Genomic DNA, 25,062 nt, shown 5'->3' on the forward strand with positions numbered 1-25,062 from the left:
GACATTAAACCGCATGAAGCTTAAACCTTCGTCTCCAATCGGACGTTTGCCTTGTGCTCGGTTAGCAGAAGGCTTAGGAGGTCGGCAGCATCTTTTTTGCTCTGTCGATACGAACGCGCAAGGCTTAGCCAGAGATGATAAAATCACTTTCACGTCTCGGCCTTGGGCCGTATCTTGGCCATGCGTTTGGTAATCAATTGGATGTTGGAGCGCAGTACCTGCTCGGTTGCTGCGTAAGTGCGTGGCACGCTCTGAAATAACAATGAGAAGAACACAAATGAACGCACACTCAAATTGAAAAAGACTTCCCGCATTCTACCCGGAAAGCTATGAGCCAGAATGTGCACACTGTAAAAGAGAGGCGGGCCTATACCGTATGGTGTGGGCCTGCCAAAAAAGCCCAGAAAAAGAAATAATTGAAGAACCTAAAATTGAGAGGTGTGAAAAATGCTGCTGAGGTCAGACCCCAAGGTTCAGCAGGAGCTGGCCAAAAGGCTAGTGTTGCTGCAAGCTCGAATGGACTCCAGGAACAGGGCGACCAACAAAAATTTTTAGTTCCATTTCAAATATTTTCACCATCATCAACATGTCTTTTCTGTTTGTCTTTTACGTTTGTAGATGCATGTTTGATTGATTACTTCGCCTTTCATTGAGGTTATGGAAACAAACGTTTGCGAACACAGCTAGATTACCAACGCTACTATGAGGCAAAATAGCAAATCAGGCTAGACGGCCTATAAGAGAAGAGAGGTACATTCCTGACAATAGCTTTTGTGGCGTAGCCAGAAATTTTGTTCGGGGGGGGGGGGGGGGGGGGGGGGGTCATGTTGCAGCGCGGCATCCTCGTAGAATTTGTGGAGGCATAAAACGCAATAATAATAATTGCATTGCCATATTGACAGCCACTGGGTATTAGACAACGCTACGCACTGCGTAGACAAGTAAAATATGCATTTTTTAAAATAAAAGAATGCATTCGTATGTCCCAAAAGCCATGGCAGACATAACTGGTACCAATTCTTCCATGCTTTTGCATATTTAATAAGTGAAGAAAATATCACATGTAGTCTAGAACTATATCAATCCGAAACCAGCAAAGCAGTGCATGCCGCTGATATGAAAAACGTAAATGCCATAAAATTAGCAAGTATATAGGCAAAGATTTTAATGAATCTTTGTCGGTCAAGAACTTTACACTTTTTGTACATATGCAGCGGCCACAAAAAAACCACAACGACGCTGTCCTTCGTTCCAGTGTACTGCGCAGGAGCAGTTACAGCGCGGCCATATATTGCGAGTAATTGCACTGAAATTTTAGTCGCAACAACGAGCACATGCATAAACGAGGAGTTGTGCAAAACATGCATTAGAAATTCGATGACAAATTGGAGTATTATATAAGCGATGATACAACTGATAAAGGACAAAAAAGTGCCAATGGAAACAAAGTCACTCTATGTATATGTACACAAAACATCGCAACAAGATATTGAAATACACGTATGTCTCCATTAAATCTACGTATCTAAGCAAAAGTCACTCTATATAATGCGTCAAACAAGGCGAATAAACATCTTACGCAATCGCACATAGTAAACTTTACAAACGGAAAGACCGACGATCCACGCAAGAACAAAACTATGATAGCTGAAGTCGCGATATGTACTTGGGCCATGCTGCGGTCGCAACAACACCATATGGTTACAATAATAGAGGAACAATGCAGAAATCAATACGAAAGTACGTATATTTTAACTGCCTGCAAGGTGACAATTATTCTGCACCCATAATTACAGAAGGGTATTATTCTGCGCCCATATTACTGAAGGGTATTCGTTTGGTTCAAAGAAAAAATAAAAGCAGTTAGCTAAAAAGGACAGAGAAGGACAAACGAAAGCCACGAATGCTGCCGCAGGTTGAAATAACCAATATCCGAGTGTGTGTGTTGAGAAACGCCGCGTGGGTAGGGCTTTCAATAAGCAAGGTCAATCAAGATCGGTTATTTATATCCTCAAAATATTCGTATTCGCTTGGTAATTTTGATCATATTGTCACGGGTGGTACAGTACGTCCGGCTCGGTTGGATACGTCAAAGTAGGTGACTGCAGCGAACGTCGGTAGCAGTCTCAAAAGCGGAGCATTCGCAGCCAGACACTTCGACTTCTTCCTTTCTAAGGCCAGCTCGCGCGCGCATTCCGCGCTCTCGTGGTTATAGTAGAACGACGACGATGAATGGACGGTGTCATTGGGAAGGACGAATTACGTCGTCGCGGAGCATTTCCTTCACTTGGCGGCCAATAGCGTCGCGTTCAGCGGGAGACACTCGGTAGGGGGACTGTCGGAGAGGGTGCACGTTATCGTCCGTAATAATGCGATGCTTCGCTAGGTGAGTTCGTCCAACACGCGATGATACCGAGAAGGTGTCGCCGTAGCGCAGAAGAAGATCTTTAACTTGTTGTTGCTGCGTCGGGGAGAGTGCTGGATTGACGTCGAACGTGAAACCAGTGACTGGGCTCTGCTGTTGCGACAACGACATTGTGGAAATACTGGGTGTGCTGCTGACATGGGCGATGGCATCAACGTGAGCCACAACGGTTCCCACGTTCAGATGTTGGTGTGCACCACCGAAATTGGTTATCAGCACTTCTGTTTCTCCGTCGACGAGATTAACGACTCCTCTGGCGACAGCAAGGCTCCTGGCAAAAAGCAAGATCTGGTTGCCTTCCGCGACGCCTTCGAAATTCCGCACAGTCTTGGCGCCGACAGAAACCATAATACTCGAACGAGGTGGGATGGTGACGTGGTCATCCAGGATGCAAAGTGCGGTCGGATGGTCTGGATCTCTGTGTATTGCGTTCTCTGTGGAGAAACACACGGCCTTTGACCGGAGGTCGATGACCGCTCCATTCTCGGTCAAGGAATCCATCCCGAGAATGACGTCACGTGAACAATGTTCGAGTATAACAAACGTTGCCAGGTAGGTTGCGCCTTGAACTGCTACTCTTGATGTGCAAGTCCCGGTCGGTGTAACTAAGTGACCCCCGGCTGTACGAATCTGTGGGCCGATCCACGGAGTGGTGACCTTTTTCAGAGTTGCGGCGAAATTTCCACTCAGGATAGAGTAATCCGCCCCTGTGTCGACGAGTGCAGTGACGTCTGTTCCGTCGAGGGAAATGCTTAGGTTTGCTGTCGTAGACGTCGTGGGAGAGGTACGGCGCGGTGTTCGGTCACGGCTGCGGTGCGGCGCGGGTTCACTTCGATTCGTCAGCTGGCATTCACGTCGAGTCGGCGTATCACGGTGTTGGACTGCAGTCGGTCGGGGCATCGGGTGGCCACCTAGTTGCGGCGTAGGAGGGTCTGTTACATTTCGCCGGTGAGCAACCTCCCCCTCAAAGGTTGCTGCTTTCAGTTTTCCTGGCGGGGGCTTGGCGACCTTCCCCGCGGAAAGTCACCGTAAGACCGACGAGGAGAAGAGAAACGACGAGGGGATGGCGACCTGCGTGTCCCTCCGGCAGATGCGGCCAGATAGTCGTTGATTTCCCTGGGTCGCTGCCCAGGCTGCGGACGGGGTGCATCGGCAGGGAACCCCTGCAAGCCCATCTGACGATACCGGCAATTTCGGTACAGGTGTCCCGGCTCACCGCAGTGATAACAGAGTGGACGGTAGTTGGGAGTGCGCCAGATGTCACTTTTACGGGGGGAATACCCTGGAGCAAGACGAGCAGGTGGTGGCGGCCGAAAAGGGGCCGGGGTTTCCTGAAGGCGACTCGGCGACGGCGGTGGTGCGCGACGAGCAACAGCGGCGTATGTCATTAGCGGTGAGGCTGTAGACGGCTGAAAGGGAGCTGGTGTTGTAAGCGCCTGTTGCACCTCTTCCCGAATAACCTCGGATAGAGCAGAAACCGTTGGCGCAGGCGGCGTAGCCGGGAACAGCTTCTGGAGCTCCTCGCGAACGATAGCTCTTACGGTTTCGCGAAGCATGTGGGTGGTACTGATGTCCGTGGCTGCCGCAGTCATGGCCAAAGGCTGTCGCTCGTATTGCCGCAACCGCATATCGAGTGTCTTTTCCATGGTGGTTGCCTCCGACAGAAACTCTGCGACCGTGCTCGGTGGATTGCGAACCAGTCCGGCAAAGATTTGCTCCTTGACACCTCGCATAAGGTACCGGAGTTTCTTCTGCTCTGTCATGTCCGGGTCAGCTCGACGAAATAACTTTGCCATCTCTTCGAAGTATACCAGTATGCTTTCATTTGGTAGCTGAGTTCGGCACTGAAGGAGCAGATCGGCCCGTTCTCTTCGAATCACCGTGGTGAAATCCTTCAGGAACTGGTCTTTAAATACGTTCCACGTCGTTATGGACGACTCCCGGTTCTCGAACCACGTACGAGCTGCGCCCTCCAGCGAAAAGAACACGTGTTGAAGCTTGGAGTCATCCGTCCATCTGTTGTACCGGGCCACGCGTTCAAATTTCTCCAGCCAGTCTTCCGGGTCTTCGCCTGGAGAACCTTGGAAGATCGGTGGCTCCCGAGGTTGCTGTAGCACAACAGAAGGGGAACTAATCGTCGTCTGCATGCCTATTTCGGGCTGGACGGTCGTCGATGATGGCGCTGAACGAACCGCTTGAGTTGAGCGAGACTCCAGAAGCCCAAACTCGGGTTGAAGGCCTTGGAGCCGGCGGCTGCCGTGGTGTACAGGCGTCACCTCGATGGCAGATGACCCTCGAGGACTTGAATCCCTGCTTGCTGGGGGAGTCCGAGGCATGGAATGCGTTACCCAGCACATCCACCAGATGTCACGGGTGGTGCAGTACGTCCGGCTCGGTTGGATACGTCAAAGTAGGTGACTGCAGCGAACGTCGGTAGCAGTCTCAAAAGCGGAGCATTCGCAGCCAGACACTTCGACTTCTTCCTTTCTAAGGCCAGCTCGCGCGCGCATTCCGCGCTCTCGTGGTTATAGTAGAACGACGACGATGAATGGACGGTGTCAATATGATGCTATCTGATGCTTGCGTTACGTGACTCCAGGTGCATGAACGTTGCCACGAAATCCAACCCGAGTTAGCAATGTTCGCAACAAAATGTATTTTCTAGTCTGAAAAAGACATTGCAGGTGACAAAATGCAGGACTTCCGGCGCCGGTGGATTGTTTTGTTCAGCGGTGCGGGACAGTTCGAAAAAAATTTCGGGGGGGAGGGGGGGCTTCCTACAGGCGGGCTGAAGGCGGGCTGAAGCTCCATAGGCACCCCCCCCCCCCCCCCTGGCTACGCCCCTGTTTCCAACCAAAAGAAAAGTCGCCTATCGGCTATGCTAATGATATTTTCTTGTTATATATTGATTCGGGAAAATGTTGAAGGAACTTGATTTCGCTTGTTAAAAAACCAAAATACGAGCAGGAGCCCGTTCTGAAAAGCAAAATGTTACCATACGTCTTTGATTTCATTTGTAGAAGCTCCAGCACCGGGGCCTTCTCGTCGAACAGCAGAAGGAACCAGCTTTGATGAAACAAGCAATGTGCATTCGCCAATTGCCTTCACGAATTGAAGAAGTCGATCGAGGGAGGACGATTCAGCGCTGTACGAATGTCAGTCACTTCAAGCCGAAACCTACAGGTTTCCCGAAAACCGAGGCGGTAGATCGTGCCAACGTGATTTGTTTGTGCGATTTCCTTGGCTTTTGTATGAAAGCAAGAGCGACGTAGTCTTGTGTCACGAGTGTCGTCGACATTTCGATGAAAGAGGGGACAGTGCTGGAAGTATGGAACCAACTTTTGTTAAGGTTGGTTTTAACAATTGGAAAAAAGCTATCTAGAAGTTCCAGTCACATGAATCCAGTCACATGAACAGAGCAAATTTCACTTCGCCTCCGCGATCCGAAACTTGTCATGCTGGGCAGGCATTGTTGTTTTGCGTCACCTTTGGCAGCAATACAACAAACAGGGGGAGGAGGCCAGGGAAGCTCTTGGTGTCAAAGTCAGCTCTGTCCTCTACCTCTGCCGCAAAGGTCAAGCTCTTCGAGGACGAGGTAAATGTGATGGAAATTTGCTCGATTTGCTCGACGAGAGATCGGAGGATGCCCCGGTCCTTAAGACGTGGATGACTAAGAGAAATAAATGGGTGAGCGGTGACATGCAGAATGAGCTTATAGAGATTATGGCCCGATATGTGGAACGAGAAATTGTAGAGGACGTTTAGACTAGTCCATTTTTTGGTATCATTGCTGATGGAACAACCGATGAAAATGGTGACGAGCAGTTATTGCAGAGCAATAATCTCGAAGTTCGGGAAGAGTATCTCGGTCTGTATAACGCGCCTGAAAGTAGATCTGAGACCCTGTACTCGGCCATCAAGGACATGATTTTGCGCCTCGGCATAGACTTTCACTGTGTACGTGGCCACTGCTTTGATGGGGCGGCGAATATGTCCGGCCGATTTTCGGGTGTGAAAAAAAGACTTAGTTAGTGTGAGCCACGGTCATTGTATGTCAATTGCAGTAATCACTGTTTAGATCTGGTACTGCAAGAGGCTAGCAGGAGTTGCGACATATAAGAGACGCTCTTAGCACTGTTCAGGACGTTTCCAACGCAGTCCTTGACTCCAAAAACCGCAGAAGTGTTTATGCTAACATAGTACTTCCTACGTGGACGCGAGTCAGCTGTGGAGAGTGGATCAAGGCCAAATAAGTTACTGCCGGTTTGCCCGACACGATGGATCGGTTTAGTCAAGTCGATGCAAAGTTTCGTCGAGAATTACGCCAGAGTCCAAGAGACACTCAAGGAGCTCTTGCAGACACCGGGTTCAGTGATCGAAAGCAGCAAGGCTTTTTTTAGAGGTTGCGATTGGCTTTTGCAGAAATTTGAAACCTTGTTAGGTATCCACATTTCCGTAGCCTTCTTTGGGCCTTGTGAAGAACTAGCAAGGGCTCTCCAGGGCTCAACATATTGCGCCGCAGGTGCAAAAAAGGCAGCACAGGCTCCGTGCCAGGCGATCTCCCAGTTTCGCTCTGAAACTGCGTTCGAGAAGCTGTGACAGCACACGAGCACAGCAGCAGCGCGCCTAGGCTTGAAGGAACCTCGTATGTCAAGGCCGACAAAACCTCCTGCGAGGTATGAGACGACTGATAGACCTGTCCAGCCAGTTGCATTTGACGTTAAGGCCGCGCTGCGCAAGGAGTATTTCGCTGCTGCCGACCAATCGTAAGTGAAACAAAACACCGTTTTGAGCAGCCGAGCATGGAACAGCTCGGAAAACTAGAAGACATCTTAACCAGCGCCGCTGGAGGAAGTCGGTATACGGCAGATGAACTAGAGGCAGCTTTGGGAGTGCATGCAGTTGATTTTGACTTGTGCAGACTCTCGGCGCAGTTTATGCTATTACCAGCTTTTCTAAACGGTACTGATTCTGCTACAACTCTAGGCATTTTGGAGCCCCTACAAAGGGAATCGCAAAACATGGGCGAGTTGATGGATCAGGTCGCGAGGTATGTTCAGCTTCTGTTTTCTTTACCAGCGTGTGTCGCTTCTGGGGAACGCTCTTTTAGTGTTCTGTGCAAAATAAAAACGTATTTGCGCAACCGAACGACTCAAAAAAGGTTATCGCATCTTTTGATTTTGCATATAGTACAAAAAGAAGGAACGGCGCTCCCAAATTTAGACGACGTCATCAAGGAGTTTGTGAACAGAACAGTAGAGCGAGCAGCAGCCTTTGGACCCGCCTAAGCACCAAGCAAGGGCAGCACTGTCCGAATTGTCTCCTGCTTGCGTGCATTATTGATAACTGTATACATGTACTGTAGCGAGTTTGCTTTTATTGGGGTACTTAAATTGTTGTATTATGTTATGGTTTTGCTCATGCGCGAATGCCTAAATATGTAAATTTGTCAAAAGTCAATAAACATGCGCGCACTGGAAATTCATTTTGCAGTTTTTTTCCTTGTTAATGCTTGTAAATATACACCATCTAGCAATCAAAGAAACATTGCGTAAGCAAAACAATTTTTTTTTCACACAGTTAATTATTCTTTCCCGAGCCAAACTTGGATTGTAATATCTGAAAATCCTAAGTACATATACAAAACAAGTATAAAGAAACTTGTTCAGGCCCCCCCACTGAAAATATACTTCCAACGTCCCTGGCCGCAGCAGTCGCTCGAAAGCCTGCACCTCCTCAAAGCGCACTCCTCGACACTCTGAAGTACTTGGACCCGCTCCCTTGCGCCGTTAGAATCTGTTGTAAAACAACGAAGTCAAACTGCGGAAAGAACAACTATCCGTCTCCCAAGATCCAGAGCAGTTCCCCGTGACTGCTGTTCCAGCTGCCTCCCACAAGTGTTCCATCTCTCTCGCGCTCAGCCCTACTGAAAGCTTTCGTATGACGAGTCCCATAAGTCCATAGGCTGCATGTGGACCAGTAGAGAGCATGTGGAGTTGATACAGACTACATGTAAAGCACGTATGGAAGCTTACGGACTCCGTATGACATCTTCACAGTGTATGAAAACAGTGTGGAATTATGTGAAACACGTATGGGCTCCTCAAAAAAAACACGGATATCGATATATATTTCTATACCTTATGGATTCCATATTTCCACAATTCCATACGAGCTGCTCATATGGAACGTTTGAGTAGGAAGGTTGTTTTTCTGTCACCGTTTGCTGAAGCGGTGGCCTTGTAGCACTAACTCGATATTAAATAGGTGATGAAGAAAAGAACGGGAGTTCTTCAGCTGAGACGATAAGGTTTTCGTGACACGCCAGTCGAAGGAGGCTAGTTTGGAAATGCGGCCTTTTCACCGTCGTTCGTCAGCACACAGTTCGTCACCCGGTAAATATCTGCCTACGGGAAAGACTATATAGAAACTGAGGTTCGCTTAAGGTAACAACGCCAGACAAAAAACTCACAAATAGCAGATACTCACAAACTCACAAACAGCGCACAAAATAACTCACAAACGCCACGACCGAATTCCAAGCGTTTTGGATGTTTCTTATAGAAGTGGCTAAACATAGAACAGCAATAGGGATTAGAACTAAGGCGAGGTGGCGCTCGAAGCAGCCGAGCTAGAAGTGGGAGCCCTCTGACTATCATCACTATCAGCAGTCGCAGGAATGTTTTTTTTAGCGATTGCGCCCGTAATACAGAGAAGCGACTCGTTTGGGTCGGCCTCATCCGTAGACGCACAACTACGGAGTATGCAGCTGCAGCGGCATCTACTGGCTGTATATTTCGATAAGTGTTATATACCTTTACGTCCATCCTAGTACAGCATGTGGGCATGCCAAGTGACGTTGCAAATAGTAATGATGGTTGGCTGTAGCGTACGTCATAAGGACTGGAAGCATATAGGCGTATATTCATATGCGCATATACGCCTTCGGGGTTGGCGCGTTGATGAAGGTTCTCGTCTTCATGCTCTCGGCCTCGTATCGTCAGTCCACTGGATTTTTTCGACAATATTTTCTGCGCTGCAGTGGAAAGCACCTCTCCTAAATGTGCGCATACCCGGCTCCAGTGCTGTGATCACGACTGAGCGTGTAACAACGCAGTTCTTCGCCATGTCTACGTTTCTTTTCGATTGATAAGCGACCTCTTCTAATCCTGACATTTGGAACACGACAGCAGACCCCTGATAACAGGAAGGTGAGGGGAACGCCAAAAACTGACGCTCATACGTGGTCGTAAATAATAGCTTGAAGTCGATACAGATAACGCGCGATATGCGTATAGACTTCACAGAGACGATAGTATACTCAGAATTTGACAGCAGTGCTGTGCACAGGCGACCGCGATTGGTTACTGGGCTTCAAGAATATAATGTCATTTGTAATGTCTTTTTTTCCAAAACGTACCGAAAGGCAATGCAAGGAACGTTAAGCCCACAAGACCTGACAACTAATTACAAGACCAAGAAACTATAGTCTCTGATGATTATTTTTAAAAGTATTAACTTAGTGCATGGTGATTACTCATGATCTTGAGATGTGAAATTATAAACTTGAAATAACGTGACTTTCCGGGCAGCAGAATGCCCAAGCTATCACTCAGCACGTCGGCATTGTCGGTGATGCCCTAACTTTACCCAACTGTGAGTTCTTATGCCACCGTTTGTGCGATCGAGAAGAAAATATGCCAGAAAATGGGAATATATATTTTCTCTTGTCTCCGACAGTAGACTGCCTGTCGGTGGGTCGCCGCATGTTAGATCTCTACTATTGAGAAAACAATCGTTGATCCTTGAAACTCCTTGCAGGTTGTGTGAATTATGAAGCAAGCCTATGCCTTTAATCTTGATTTTCGTCAAAGTACACTTAAATTGTGGCGTTATTGTATCAGAATCACTTATCGATTTTCCATTTCATTTCGCGTGACAACTGTATTCGATTAAAGCAATAAGCGGCCAATCACAGAAAACGGAGCATGTCCGGTCCCCCCGTGAACGGTAGCCCAACGCCACTCTCCTCACACACCAGTTCATCAATCACCAATCGAAATTGTTTCGTAAGCATTCCAACTAATATGTTTCCCTCAGGAGCCATATTTTCTATGTTACTTTTTATAATCGTGCTTCGCAGCCTACGCGGTTTATTCTTGAGCACTTTAATATCCCGCGCTTTGCCTTCCCCTATCAAGTGCTCACTGATTGCTACTCTCCGCCTGTAGACGGCGGCACCGTATAAACGGAACATTTCCTATCTATATGGGAGAGGGCACCAATCGTAGTGGATGGGGCGCCTGCGGCCGATACGGCTCGGGTCACTTGTTCGCTTGTGCAGTTGCCAGCTGCGTTGGCGGGCGTGTCGAAAGAACGGTGCGGTCTTCTTCTCTGTTGGCTGCCCTATGCAATCTCATGTAAGCATCGCGTGTATTCCATGTCATTCTGTCTTAGCCACTGCGCGTGTCACAACTCATCCCTAATTACGACGATGATGTGCTCGTACGCGCAACCTATGCCCATTTTTGAGGCGGCGCCTAAAAATGCACGCACTACGAACCCGAAAACACATTTGCGGATTCCTTTGCTGAGGATAACATTGTTCAGGAACCTCTTTGTTCTCAACTTCCATGCGCCAATGTCTCTAGCAGTGAGTTTTGTGATTCGCGGGCAGAACTGTCATTGACGAAAGAAATGGTTCACGAATCGTTTACGTGTGAAATATGGCATTAATCACTGTAAAATGAGCACGGTGTGCGGCGACTTTATTACCGACCGTAAAATTGGGCCCAGACTCAATAATTTTTCACGTTGGTTGTATCGCACTGTTTGAAATATATGCCCTCCGATATGAAAATGTCGGTTCCTGTGCGCGACTATTTCTTGCACCGGTTACTACAACTCGTACGTTCTAGCAAACCCTGCCACTCCAAGTCCCGCATTGGAGACGTATTTTTAAGCGCGCACGTCAGCTGGCACCAATCAGTACTCACAGACTCTGTTCATGTTCGCGAGCGCTTTTGAACGGGAAGGCGTTATTCACGGTCTGTACTGAAGTTTTTCTCAGTCTCCTCAATTACAGACACTGTGCTGACAGCTGGGGCTGCTAGAGCTGAGAAGCTGCTAGAGCTTTAGCACTGCTACGAGACCGAGTTGTACAGGTGGTCGCAGCGCAAAATTCTTCTCAGCATTGAGCTCGAAATGCGGAGAATAATGGGCTGTGCCTGTACGTGAGCCATTCTGGAATGACATTAACAAAAACCAGCTTGTTGGCATTGTTGATTGAAGCGTAGCATTGCTATCATTCTATAACACTTCAGCCACTTAGCCTCCAACCTACCCGGGTTTCCTTTCAGCGCTGCAATCCGTCGTACTAAAGCGAACTAGAATGTGATGGCATGCTCACTGCGCGGCTGCTTTGTGAGGAGTGGCGATACCGGGAATGTCGACGGGTTTCGCATCTCGGTGGCAACAAGAATTGAGGCTAACATGGGCGAAGGAGCCCTTATACAGGGTGTTTCACCTTAGACACAAGTTTTGAGTTAAGAGAGCTCTTTTTTCGTCATAGCATTGTCGGCGGTGTGGTACATAAGAACACATCTCAGATGTGCTAACCAGCAGCCTGGTTACTAATATTTTATAGTTAACTTTTCAACTATTGCTGTTATGCTCCATAATCGTTCAGGGGCGTGCAGCCCTCTGTAATATCCATATCAATTTTTATAATTTCGAGAACGCGATTTCCCTAGGCGCCTTGGTCCAAGAAATTTTGGCCATTTCGATCAGTTACATGTACTCGAGAGGTGCTTTTGCCTGCAAGCTTCTCCAAAGGGCGTATATTTTGGCCCGCTGTCGCCAGAATTTATTGCGCCACAGCGCCCAGGGAAACTGTTTTTGAAATTCTCTGAACTGGTACTGGTATTACGTACAGTACGCTATATGCTAATTCATTATTAAAAATTCCAACAGTAATAGTTAAAATGTTAACTATTCAGTATTAACCAGCCAGCTGGTTAGCACTTGTTATCTGTATTCTGATGGACTCCATCGGTGACAATGCTATGCCGAAAAAAGCGGTCTTCTTACTCAAAAATTCTAGGTTTTTAGTAATTGCGCAAAGTTTTAAGCGACACACCCTGCATATGGAGAGACCACCATCTACTATATATTTGTCACGTGTCAGCGCAGCGCGAAGTTGGCTCGCCTCTCCTCCAGCGATTGTGACCTTCGCTCTTCTCCCTCCGCACCTCCCTCTTCCTCCGCGGATGCCTTGCCGCGTGAGTCATGAGTGTTCGGGTCGGTTTACATTGCCGCGCGCTAAAGCGACGGTTCCTAATCGCTCTGAACGCGGTGATGTTATCGCGAGCGTACATGTCAGACGACTACGACTTGTCGGTGCACTCTAATAGGCCGGCTGCTGTTTTTCGCCCTCTCTAAGCCTCGCATTCCTCTGTTATTTGGCAGGCAGGATTTCTCGAGTGAACGATTTTTCAGTGCTTGCGTGTAGGCCAAGCATTTTTCCGCCGGAACAGACACACTAAGCACCATTCGGTCTAGTTCGAGTGGTGCGACCTCTGTGGTCGGCCGTTATTAAGGAAAGCACTGAGACGGCTGCGTACACAAAATCCGCTCCTTGATGGAGCAGTGTGGAACAGCGGTATGCGAGAACGTTTTGCGCATTGTATGGCCGAATGCATTTATTTGCCCTCTCTAGTTACTAACTTTAATCACAAACGAGAAACGGTTGATTTTGCTTGAGGAGTAAAATGGTTAAACTGGACAAAAGGGAGAAAAACTTTTCAGGAAGCGGGCTCACTATAAGAAATTTACGCTTGTATTTTGCGAAAATCGCAAGGCTCATTCTGGGCCCCGTTTTTATCATAAAATATTTTTTCTTTCTAAATATGACACTCTCCGAATGATTCAGTTTCGTCGTAGAGATGTACGCGGTTGGTCAATTGTTTAGGGGAATCCCCCAAGGTGGCGTGAATTGCAATAAGAGAGCAAACTACTGATTGCCATCCACCCAGGCGCAGCCAAACGGCTGCGGTACATTAAAAAAAAAATTTGTCTTGGTCCGAGGACCGAACCCGGGACCTCCACGTCGCCGGAGCAGTCGCTCTACCAATTAATTTAACCGGGATTGCTAGCATATGGTATGTTGAGGCTTTATTGATAAATAATTCTAAGTAGCAACACTGTTGGCCAAATTTTTATGGGAATCCCCCTAATTGGAGTCACTTTGTTATAAGACGGCAAATTACTCATTGGTTACTGGGACTTAAGCATACAGTGGCAATTCTGTTTGTGGTGTCTCCCACACATCGGTAAGAGGCGTTGAGAAGTAGTTCTTTCTAAATCCTGAATGTTCCGGGTTCCTTTTCGGAGCTGTCAGAATAGCAGAGTGGAGCTAGTTTTATGTAAAGCATATTACTAGAGCTACACTACAGCCCGTCGAGCGTGGCGGTGGAGCTACCATTGATCTTTAGCGTGACCGCGTGACACCACGTGACAACATGACGTCACAGCAGAGGAGAGATGGGCTGCCGGCTCGCGCGGTCGGCCGCGGCGGTGGAGGCTCCACATCAAAGGCGCGGCGGCTGACCACGCGACAACAGGACGTCACAGCAGAGGAGAGATGGGCTGCCGGCTCGCGCGGTCGGCCGCGGCGGTAAAGGCTCCACATCAGAGGCGCTGCAGCTGACAGTCTATAGGGAATGGTGGCGGTGGTGGAATAACTAAGGGTGTTTCCAATGTACTTTCCATGGGTGCCAAGAATGCTGTTGTAGCCGGTGCTGGGGCAGCGGTTGTACACTCTGCAGTGAATTCACCGATTATCCCGTATATAGCTGCCACGGCAATCCTTGCTACACTTCTAGTGGTTGTATTAAAATGACCAAGTATTCAACCAAGGAAAGCCATGTATTACCAAGCCTAGCCATCAATATGCTTCGCATCTGACTAGGCTTAACCTTAGCTAAGCCTCAGCCATTTTTTTTATCATTTAAATCATTGCATTGGTAATAGAGTGGGTCAAAAGAGGTGGGCAGCACAGGCGCATGCAGCAGAAGATTCAGTAGGCGCTCGGCCCGGGTGAAATTTCTAGGATAGCGTCTTCATAACTGGCACAGAGAAGTGTTGACTGGAGCTTAGCTCTTTTATCGCACCATTAGCAACACTGCTCTTCGAAATCCTGCTATTTACAGTGGCTAGTTCGCGGAGGTCCGCTGACAACCACCCCTAAAAGCTGGGCGGCGAGCTTTGTTGCATCTTACAAATTCAAATTCTTTATTTCTTTATTTCATCATCTTGTACATCGATATTGGGGGCGGTCGACTAAAAGCCACACAAACGGCTTAACCAGGCCCAGAGCCCCATACACTTTACATAGCCTGACACAGCAGGAAACCGTATTCAGTGCAGGAATTTAAGTACAATGCCCGCAAGCAACCAGGAAAAGGAAATTGGAACCAAAAGCAAACAAAAAGGAAGAAAAAAAGAAATTTCCAGAAAAATGAACCTACACAATACTATTTTAGTAACTGAGAAGCAAGAAACGAAACATTTGCTTTCTGTAGTTAGTGCGAGTGCGTCGAACTTCCAACTCTGGCAACATGCGGGTGTCACGCGCTATTCTTCTTTTTGCCAGACGCGAAACAGCATTAAAAAAATTGTTATGCTTTTATGGCTATTTTGTAGCGCGTAAAAAGGGTCAGTTTATGAAGGCGAGGGACTGAAAGTAAATTGAAATTTTTAAAAAGGAATTCGATATGGCAGCTACGCGGAGATTTAGTTATAGGGTGCACTCCTCCCTTCTGAATCTTATGAGGTTTGGTAATGTTGGTAAAAGTGGTGATTGCCCGAACCAAATGACAGCAGGAAATGTGGGAGACGAGTAAACTACGGTTAATTATGAGTTTGATCCTTCTAGGTAAATAATATTGTGACTTCTCGAGTCTACCACACACGCGCGAACTCCTGGCTGCGACCAAATCTATGTGCATGTTCCGGGTCATATGTTCTTCAAAGAGTACGCCAAGACATTTAATTTGAGAGAATATTTGAACTTGTGATGTTCGTATTTTAATGCTAAGTTATTGTTTATTGTGCGGTTTTTCGGTCGGAACAGCACGGATTTTCTTTTAGTTGCGTTAATTTCGAGAGAGTTTGCAGTGCTGCATAAGGTAAGTCCTGCCAAAACACGGTCGGCCTAGTTAACTACCTCTGTTTGATCTCGGCCAGCGAAAAGCAATGTGGGGTCATCAGAGTAAGTGATGAATTTAGTGGCATTATCTATGTTAACTACATCGTTCATATAAACAAAGGAGTAGCGGCCCCAGTATGCTTCTTTGAGGTACAGCTCATGTTATATTGCTGAAATGCGAAGCATGATGGTTAATGCATACTTTCTGCTTACGGTGTTGAAGATACGATTGTAATAATTGATGAAAAACTCGTCGGAACCGTAATGGTTCAATTTTTCAGAGATGCTATGGTGATTAATTCAGTCAAATGCTTTTGAATAGATCACAAACACACGCACAGTGCACTCTTGACGCTCAAAAGTCTCCGATATTTCTTCTTTCTGTAGCAAAAGTGCACGTTCTGTAGAGAGGCCCTCCATGAATCAGAACTGAATGCTTGTAATTATGGGGTGCTTACTGATAATGGAAGACACACGACTATGTATTAGCTTTCCTAAAGCTTTTTAAAATACGGGAAGTATGGATATTGCGTCCATAATTGGAAAATGTATTTTTATCACCGCCTTAGTGTATTACAGCCAATTTCTCCTGTATTCTTTTCGTAAAACTTCCGTCAACGAAAGCAAGGTTAAATATGAGAGCAGCACATGACAATGACTACGAAAATATTCTTTGAGGAAATAGTTAACAGCCGGTGCAGCGGAAACATTATAGGGAGAAAGTATCGATGCTCTTTACTTCCACTGTGATGCAATGCACACTAATGTTGCCCGCAGGTCCAATGGCGAACCATTACACTTCGGAAAATGGAGTGCTTCCGCCGGATCCGGAGGAGCTGGCAAAGCAGTTCGGCATACCGAAGTTCGAAAGCTTCGGTCTGATAGCTTTGAAGCACCGTCTCCATTGCACAGCTACCCGTCACCAAACGTGCCACATCGTCGACCAGCTCGGCGTCTGGAATGGATTCCTCTTCAACATAGGGTATCAGATGCGTGAGATGAGGGGATCTGCAGGACAGCTATCCATTTCAAGGTTTAGCTATAAATCGATTCCTAACAGATTCCAAATAGCCCTTCTCCGTTGGCTCATCGCAACACACCGCTGTATCGGTGCCTTCGAATACCCTTTTCTAACATCTCAGAGAGACGAGGCAGACCTCTGCGAGGCACTGCGGCGAAGTACTTCCATCACGACTCTGACGTTCCCCACATGGGCACTCTGGAGTGAGCTGCGATGGATGACCTTATCAAAACTCAGAAACCTGGAAGAACTAGTGTTCCTGAACAGGGGAGACAGTTGCACGACAGTTGTGGACTCGCTGACCAGTCTTCTGCGGTCTAGCAAAGCGCTGTCTTGCCTCAAGATGCCTCAATTATGCCTGCGTGCTGAGCATGCCGACTCGTTTTTGAAAGCGCTGCAAGCAAACTTCTCCTTGAAGGAACTGTCAGTCAACTCGAGCGTCATTAGTGCGGCTTCTCCACCATGCTGCGACAAGTTTTCAGACTTTCTCAGAAACCAATGTAAGCTCACTGCTTTGACCGTGAAAGGAATGAGGGACGATTCCGAACATTACTTGAGGGTGGTACTGGACGCGCTTGTGCAGAACGAGTCACTTTTGATTGTTGAGCTGGAAGACATTAACCCCGACCAAGCATGTGGAGACCTATTGCAGAACGTTGCTGCCAAAAACAAAGTGCTGCGCAAATTGAGATTAAGTGTAGCTAAAGAATTCGACTCTGAAATGGGATTCCTGAACTGCTCGGCTACGGCTTTCGGGGAAAATGAAACACTGGAAGAACTTAAGGTGCCTTTTGCCATGTGGGACAGCGACCACTGGAAGCTGTTTTTTAAATCATTGTCCGCCAAGCGAAATGCCAAGAAAGTAATAATTGATGTTGAGGACAATGACCAAGATGAGTTCCTTGAAATCTGTAATGACCTGCGTGAGAACTGTGCTGAAGAAAAAATTGTGTCATTTCAGCTAACCTACCTGTATATCACTCGTTTTGTCTCGTTCTTAGAGGACAACGTGATTTCAGAAGCACCTCGACTTGGTCCTTACGATGGAAACCTAGCGCCACTGGAGACTTGCTCAAACTTTTGGCCTTCAGTTAACAACATCTCTTCCTTGGAACTGTTATGTGACATTCATTCGCTTACCTCAAGTCGCTGTTCCCTATTCGCTCGCTTCATTCAGGAAACAGGGACGCTTAGAGAACTTTCCCTCGTGTCAATCGAATTTAATCACTTCCATCCACAGACTCAGGGACACTGCCTCGCAATAATAAAGTCACTGGCACGAAACACCAGCATAGTACATCTTGACGTGTCGACAAATTGGTTGAATGAAGAGGAAGCAAAGTGCCTTGCAGATGCCGTCAAGCACAGCAAGAACATTCGAAGAGGAGGGTTTCGGCTCGGAAGCGCGATGAGAGACTTCGTTTTTTACCTTGGTGACGGCATCGATGACAACTACAGCTTGACGGACGTCTCACTTGACAGCGAGGCTTGGGAGGAAGACTTCGACACTTGCAGCATCTTGTACACGGTGCGTCGAAATGACGGATTGGTGTCACGTGCTTCTCAGTTCCTGTCAGGTGGCCACTGCGACAGGTACGTGTGAGATTGCTCATTTATAGTATCACTGTTGCGAGCTCGCTCATTTATGAGCTGCGGGCAAACTGTTTCGGACGTGACTTTAACGGCATCACGTTAGAGCGGTCGTTTGCACGACGTGGCGCTGGTGGAAAGGAGTAATTTTTCCTCACGTTTGCTCGGGAATTAGGTGAGAGTTACGACAGACTAAAATTACGGTCTGTCAGCCAGCTGGCTTAACTCATACGCGCAAGGCGTACGGGTTTTCGAAGTAGTGCTCTCTCAGCTTTGTGCTGCTGCGCTGGTGTGTGTATGAGTGTTTCTCCCTCCCGTCCTTTGTTAATTTGCGGAAAATTTTCCTCTGAAACCAAGACATGTCGTTTGTCCTACACAGCATTTGTGCAGCTGTATTTCTTTGCCAGGCGTTAAAACACAGGAGGAGAGCTGAGCGGATCCGTTAACATCATCATCATCATCAGCCTGACTACACCCACTGCAGGGCAAAGGCCTCTCCCATGTCTCTCCAATTAACCCTGTCCTTTGCCAGCTGCGGCCACTGTATCCCCGCAAACTTCTTAATCTCATCCGCCCACCTAACTTTTTGGGCTAACAATTAACATGCAGAAAACCAAAAAAAAATGTTCAACAGCCTAGCAAAGGAACAGCAGTTCGCAATTGGTAGCGACGTGCAGGAAGTACTAAGTGAATATGTCTACTTAGGGCAGGTAGTGACCGCAGATCCGGATCATGAGAGGGAAATAACTAGAAGAATAAGAATGGGGTGGAGCTCATATGGCAGGTTCTCTCAAATCATGAATGGTAGCTTACCAATATCCCTGAAGAGAAAAGTATACAACAGCTGTATCCTACCGGTACTCACATATGGGGAAGAAACGTGGAGGATAACTAAGAGGGTTCAGCTAAAGTTAAGAACACGCAGCGAGCTATGGAAAGGAAAATGATAGGTGTAACGTTAAGAGATCGGGAGAGGGCGGAGTGGGTGAGGGAACAAACGCGGGTTAATGACATCTTAGCCGAAATGTAGAGGAAGAAATGGGCTTGGGCAGGGCATGTAATGCGATGGTAAGATAACCGCTGGTCCTTAAGGGTAACGGAGTGGATCCGCTAACAAACTCGGGTTGATAATATTATAGTCGAAATTGAGAAGAAATAGGCTCGGGTATACGGTATCTAAACGTGCAGACAAGATAACCAATGATCGCTAGCGGTAATGGTCTACAGTCCAATGGAGGTCAGCTTGGCTCTCTCTTAGAAAGTTAGGTGGGCAAGCGAGATTAAGAAATTTGCGGAGATAAGTTAGCCACGGCTGCCACATGATATGGTTAATTGGAGTGACATGGCAGAGGCTTGATGATGCTGATGATAATAGGTTACCGATGAGCAGATGTAGGGGAAAATGCACGTCTCGAGCCCCTTTTTAGGCAATATGCCATTCTTCTTCTACTCAGGTGGCCACTACATGGCGGCTGGAAAGGTAGGAGCCATGGTCTCTTGATCATCTTGAACGCAAAATTCAGATCATACGGACTGCGGACAAAGGAAGAGTAAACTCTCCAAGCTCTGCCTCGCAACTAAGCTTTAATTGCGAAGGGAGATGGTATATACACACACGAAGACAATCGAAGCATTTGCGATAGGTGCGCAAGGCATTCAAGCCATAAAGAAACAAAGCCTTCAAAAACAAAAAAAGGCAACATAGCCACAGTCACGCCGCTACCTCCTAAAGTGACACATTACGATTCAACTACCCTTTTTCAGGCAATAAGCAACATCTAAACAGGGCGACGCCTGGGCATTGTGGTCATGGAGCATAACAACTTGTGATCGGATGCTGTTCCATCGGGCATAACTGAAAATTGTTAAGAATTTAAAAGTGAAAAGAAGGTGTGTTAAGCCAGCGCCTCCTCTATTTTTACAATGCCTGCCGAGTAGGGCCGATCCGACCGTCTCAAACCCTCTCCTGTCCTCCTTTCCTACTCTCCCCCGTCGGCTAGCTTTCGCGCCTGCTGTGCATCTGTGGGGGAGAGGACCATCTGGGTGGCGCCAGACAACGGAAAGCGGACGAGGCCACTTTGTTATCATTTCTATCTTTCTTCGTGAGGCGGCGCTCTGCATCCTTCATGACCATCAGGCTGCCTGTCAGGTATGGACGCGTCATTGAGCGCGCTGTTCGTGGCGCTGCTCATCGTGAAGCACTGGTCATCGCAAAGCCGCTTCAGGCGCTGGTTTTAAAAGGAGTCAGACAGTGCGGCGCAACGGCGTTGGCCTTGCAACGGAAGGCTGTGGCGGCTTTGCCGAATCATGTCGGTATTTTAGCTAAGCTACAACGCTGAAACATTCCGGGAGAGGAACTTAAACTGCTTGGCGAAAATATGAAATCAGATGGTAAACGTATTTAGTAATAAGTTATGCTATTTTGGCTTTGGATTCTATCACGTTCAGTAAAGAAAATTAGAGAATGAAATGAAGAAGGCTTGGCAAATCTTCACGACAAGGCATTTTTCAAGACTACCCGACAAGAATAGCTTTCAAGTCGTAGCTGTACTTTTGTCAAGATAAGCTGTCATTGTTACGACGACTAGATAAACATTATTCTCTGTCATTGGCAGCCTGCAGCTATACGATTGTTTTGAGAAGCGAAAAATGAACTTCATTCGCAAATATATGGCGCAGCAGCTGTTGCCAAAGCATATCGGAAGTTCTGCCTGGTCCTGACTGCAACCAGGCGCTAATAAAACGGTGCAAAACAAAGAAAAGCGCCTGAATAAAAAGAGGCAGATAAAGCGGAAATCAAAACCTCTTCAGCGCGTGTTCAGGGGCAGTCACCGTAAAGGCCGAACCGCAAGGCAGCGTTTCTTCGGCGCCGCGTCAGCGTCTCTTCTACCGGCGTTGTCGTTAGGCGCCGCAAGAGAGGGCGACCAAACACATGAGGGCGCACGAACTGGCGTCTCCACCCGGGCGTTAAGTGTGTTTTGATTGTTGTTGAGCTCCGCTCGCGCACGAGAGGCTTTGTCCTCCTCGTGCGTACAAAAGTGGTTGCGCTACAATGCAAACTTCTTAAGGCTGTAAATACCTGCTAATACAAGCACCAATTCTAAAAATGTGAATGGCTATAAATACAAAGAGTTGTATATAATATTACTGTAAATTGTTGTAAATATATGTGAATAAATGCACGTAAACGTCAACTTCTTTTGTACTGTCTATGCAGCGAAGTTCCCCCGCTCCACACAAACGAGCTTAAAATTGCCCACTCTTCACACAAAACTGAAAGCAGCAGCCCTGCTGCAGATAATTATCCGGTGCCATTTTGCTGCTTCTGCGAGGACACCTCGTCAGCTTCGCGGACCACATTTACCCGCGCAATACAATTTCCGTTAACAATGGTGCCACGAAACGAACGAGCCTTAAAACTTTTAACATTTTACTCGTCTGGCAAGGAAGAGCAATAAGTAGCGCAAGTACCTCAAACAGCGCATCAAGTATGCCAGCCGCCATCCTCAAGGGATAGGCGGAGCGCTCCGATCGCCACAGGCCACCTCTGCAAACGGCGAGCAGCTGCCGCTCCAGCCGATTGCCGTTGGAAGAAGCGCCGCGCCACGGATGAAGCGAGAGCTACACAAGAAGGGATAGACAGCAACAACCTGACATATGCCAGGAGTAGGAGTAGGACACCGCTATCACCACCGCGCGCCGATACGCAAGCATGACGTAAGCAGTGCCACCTAGTGCCACCATCTGGCTAGCGCCGCAGCGCGGCAACTAACTGAAATGAGGTGTACCGACGGCTCCCATTGCGAAGTGAGCGATGCGGCTGGCATTGTAAAAATAAAGGAGGCGCTGGTTAAGCACTGTTCAAAAATACTAAGGAGCTACAGGCTACAGGCATCAGCGCCCGCAGGAAAACATAGACAAGTATTTTATTGAAATTTAAAAAGAAGATATATGTGTTGGCAGTCCGTTGATCCTTTTCTATGACAAAGATATAGCATTTAAATTCGGGGTGTGTCACTTTTGGAGGTAGCGGCGTCAGTATACCTATGGTGGGTTTAATGTTTTTCGTTTTTGTTTGTTTTCGAGGTTGTCTTTTGCCATGCCTTTTATGCCTTGCGTGCCTTCCGCACATGCGCCGCTTTTATTTGTGTGTATAAATATATATCCAACTCATAACAATAAAAGCTTAGTTGCGAGACAGGCTCTTTCCGCAAGAAACCTCACACAGGCAGCGCGCGTTTCAAGACTCAGAATCATCATCCCCAGTATCGTTGCCATTACTACCGGCCGCTCGCAAAGACCATTTCTCGTAGGAACGCGTGGCGCGAACCGCGCCCTCTACGTTCCGCTGGTATCACTCAGTAAAAATTTGCAACTATTTCGCGCCATAACATTTAATATCGCGATTTAATGAACAAGCATAAATACTGTATATATTTACTCTCCCCCGTTTGCCTGCTTTCCCTACGACCGAGTGATGGTGGAGCCTGTATATTTATTCCAAAGCAAGCGGGGTTACGTTTAGGTGTAACTTTTTTGGGTTTAACGTGCCAAATCGACTCACGCTATGAAAGACAGCGTAGTGAAGGGCTCCAGTAATTTCGAGCACCTAGCGTTCTTACCGTAAACTGACATCGCACTGTACATGAGCCTCTAGAATATCGCCTCCATCGAAATTCGGCGGCCGCTGCCGGGATCACCAGCCGCGCACAATAACCACTCAGCCACGGCGGCGGCAGAGCCACATGTATAGTGTGAAAAAAAAAATACAAACGGAGATGGCGTTTAAAGCTTTTACGCCGCGGTCAATAGGACACATATAACTCAGAGCGAACAGTTGGTGAAGGTTTCCTCGACGGAGTTCTCTAATTGTCTCTTGTATTTCTATCATCGGTTTAGCCAAAGAGAGATTTTGGATCGAAAAATTTTATTTGAAATAATTTGAGGGGCATTAGGCCTTCGCCTAAGCGACGGCCAGAAGGTCTTGGCTCCTGGCGGCGTCTTCGGCCAGGTGGACGATCTTTGTCTGTCTCCGTATCGCAGCTGAGTAGCAGAGATTCTCATTGGCCAAGCGACTGTTTGTTTTACCCACTAGAGGGGCACGAGGGCATTTCCTACTGGTATGCTCCAGACCCGCTTTTTAGATACATACTCTCCATTCATTTGAATATTGTCCCGGATTATAAAGACTACACATAACCGGGTCCTGGAGTATATGTGTTTGGAGACGGCGCCAAGAGGTGGCCTGACTCTTCGTCAATGATTTATCAGCCGGGGGGAACCTAGGGAAAAGGGTTGTTTAAAAAATAATTTCCTTTATTCTCCTTCTAACAGGTTGCGCACTCCTAGTGCCTTACACACTGTCCAGATGCAGCCTGCGCTCATGGCCGAACTGGCCGAGGTGTTCTCTGTCACCGACGCCGAGGCAGCCGACATGGTCCGAGACGGAATCCGGAGCCTGGAGAAAGACTTGCACGTCTTCATGCGAATCGTCGGCGTCGTGTGGGATCGGATCGAGTGCTACCCGCGCGAAGACGGACGAGCCCAGTTGGACAGTCTCAACGAGTACTGCCTGAGAGAGATCCGGCGCCATCTCCAATTCGAAAACATCAAGTATAGCTCTTAGAGAGAGCCAGTGGGGGGGGGGGGGGGGGGGGGTGTCCCACATTTAAATTGGGACACTTATTCTAAAGAAAGCACCGTTTACTGAGTTCGTAGACCGTTTTTACCTCCGTCAGTGTGCATATAAGCTCACTTTTGCGGTGACCACAATGCCTGTAATCCTTACCGGCGGCTTTCTGCTTCTCACTAGTTTACAAGTGTTATCAAATTTCGCTTGACACTCTTGTTTTCTGAATTCTTGATACCTAATTTTTTTGGTGTGTTTTGTTTTGGCATTTCTTTCTCTTTTTATTCTGTGTACTCATATTTTTTTGATTTTGCTAGTGTATTCTTTGTATTCTTCTTGCAGTCTCCTATCTTATTCTTTGTTTTTGCGGTGCGTATTTTGTAAACCTGCACTATTCATGAACATCATGATTAGTAGTAGTAGTATAGTAGTATAAAACTTTATTCCGCAGAATGGGACGGGGTTTAGGGGTTGGGGTCTTGATCAGTAGGTGGTGTTCCTAGGTACAGGATCCCATTGGTTCTTGCTGCCTCCTCGGCCCGCTAAACCAGCGCAAGCTGGTCTTGCGGGTCGGAGCTGGACAGAAGCTCCTCCCAATGCTCGACTGACGGGTTTCTAACTTTGGGCTCTATCGGGCTTGCCCGACAGCCCCATGTGGAGTGGTAGAGGGTGGCTATCTCTCCGCACCACACGCATTCTGGAGTGCTTCGAACATCCTGATTAACTCTTTAATCTTCCGCACTGTTCGGCTGAAAGTAATTTTTGTATCGGACCGGCCGCTAGCCTTTGTAGGTATCGGTGCAGTGTTTGTGCGCATCCCTTGTTATCGTAATAAAATGTAAAAAAAAAAAAAACCTTGACGCAGGCAGCACTACAGCTATCTTGTTGTTGCGAATGAAGAAAGAATTACAAGGAAAGTGCACGGCCTAGCCCACTGGTTCGAGGTGAGCCGCAGTCGCTGCCATCACAACCCCATACCTTGTCCTACACGCCCGCTTTCCTGATCAATTTCCACCCACCTGAAAGCTCTGTGGCAAACCTGGACACCTTCTACAGATACTACTCACCTGCCCCTCATTCCCACATCCTCCCGCACCAGAGGTAGCCCTAGATTACTGGGAGCGCCTACTCTCCAGTACATCCGATCGGGGCTAGCACAAGGTTATTGCCACCGCTCTCTCTAGGATAGC

At 47.6% G+C, this 25,062-nt stretch overlaps 1 protein-coding gene and 1 pseudogene across 2 annotated transcripts; one reads left to right on the top strand and one right to left on the bottom strand.

The window, feature by feature from the left end:
• Positions 1–3,405: 3,405 nt before the first annotated feature.
• LOC149346774 (uncharacterized) lies at positions 3,406–4,572 on the bottom strand. Its single transcript, XM_089541419.1, has one exon. It carries the CDS (start codon positions 4,570–4,572, stop codon positions 3,406–3,408), a length of 1,167 nt encoding a protein of 388 aa, XP_089397545.1.
• A 5,208-nt stretch (positions 4,573–9,780) lies between these two features.
• On the top strand, positions 9,781–25,027 carry LOC149346775 (uncharacterized; annotated as a pseudogene). The gene is made up of 4 exons (XR_016282556.1): positions 9,781–10,845; positions 16,410–18,246; positions 23,578–23,878; positions 24,929–25,027. The product of XR_016282556.1 is annotated as an uncharacterized LOC149346775 (transcript).
• Positions 25,028–25,062: the final 35 nt, after the last annotated feature.

This window comes from Amblyomma mixtum, chromosome 4, assembly GCF_055824585.1.
Source record: "Amblyomma mixtum isolate Tamu chromosome 4, ASM5582458v1, whole genome shotgun sequence".
NCBI lineage: Eukaryota > Metazoa > Arthropoda > Arachnida > Ixodida > Ixodidae > Amblyomma > Amblyomma mixtum.

Excerpts from the sequence above, each read along its gene's own strand:
- LOC149346774 (XM_089541419.1), bottom strand. The coding sequence starts at position 4,572 with ATGCAGACGACGATTAGTTCCCCTTCTGTTGTGCTACAGCAACCTCGG.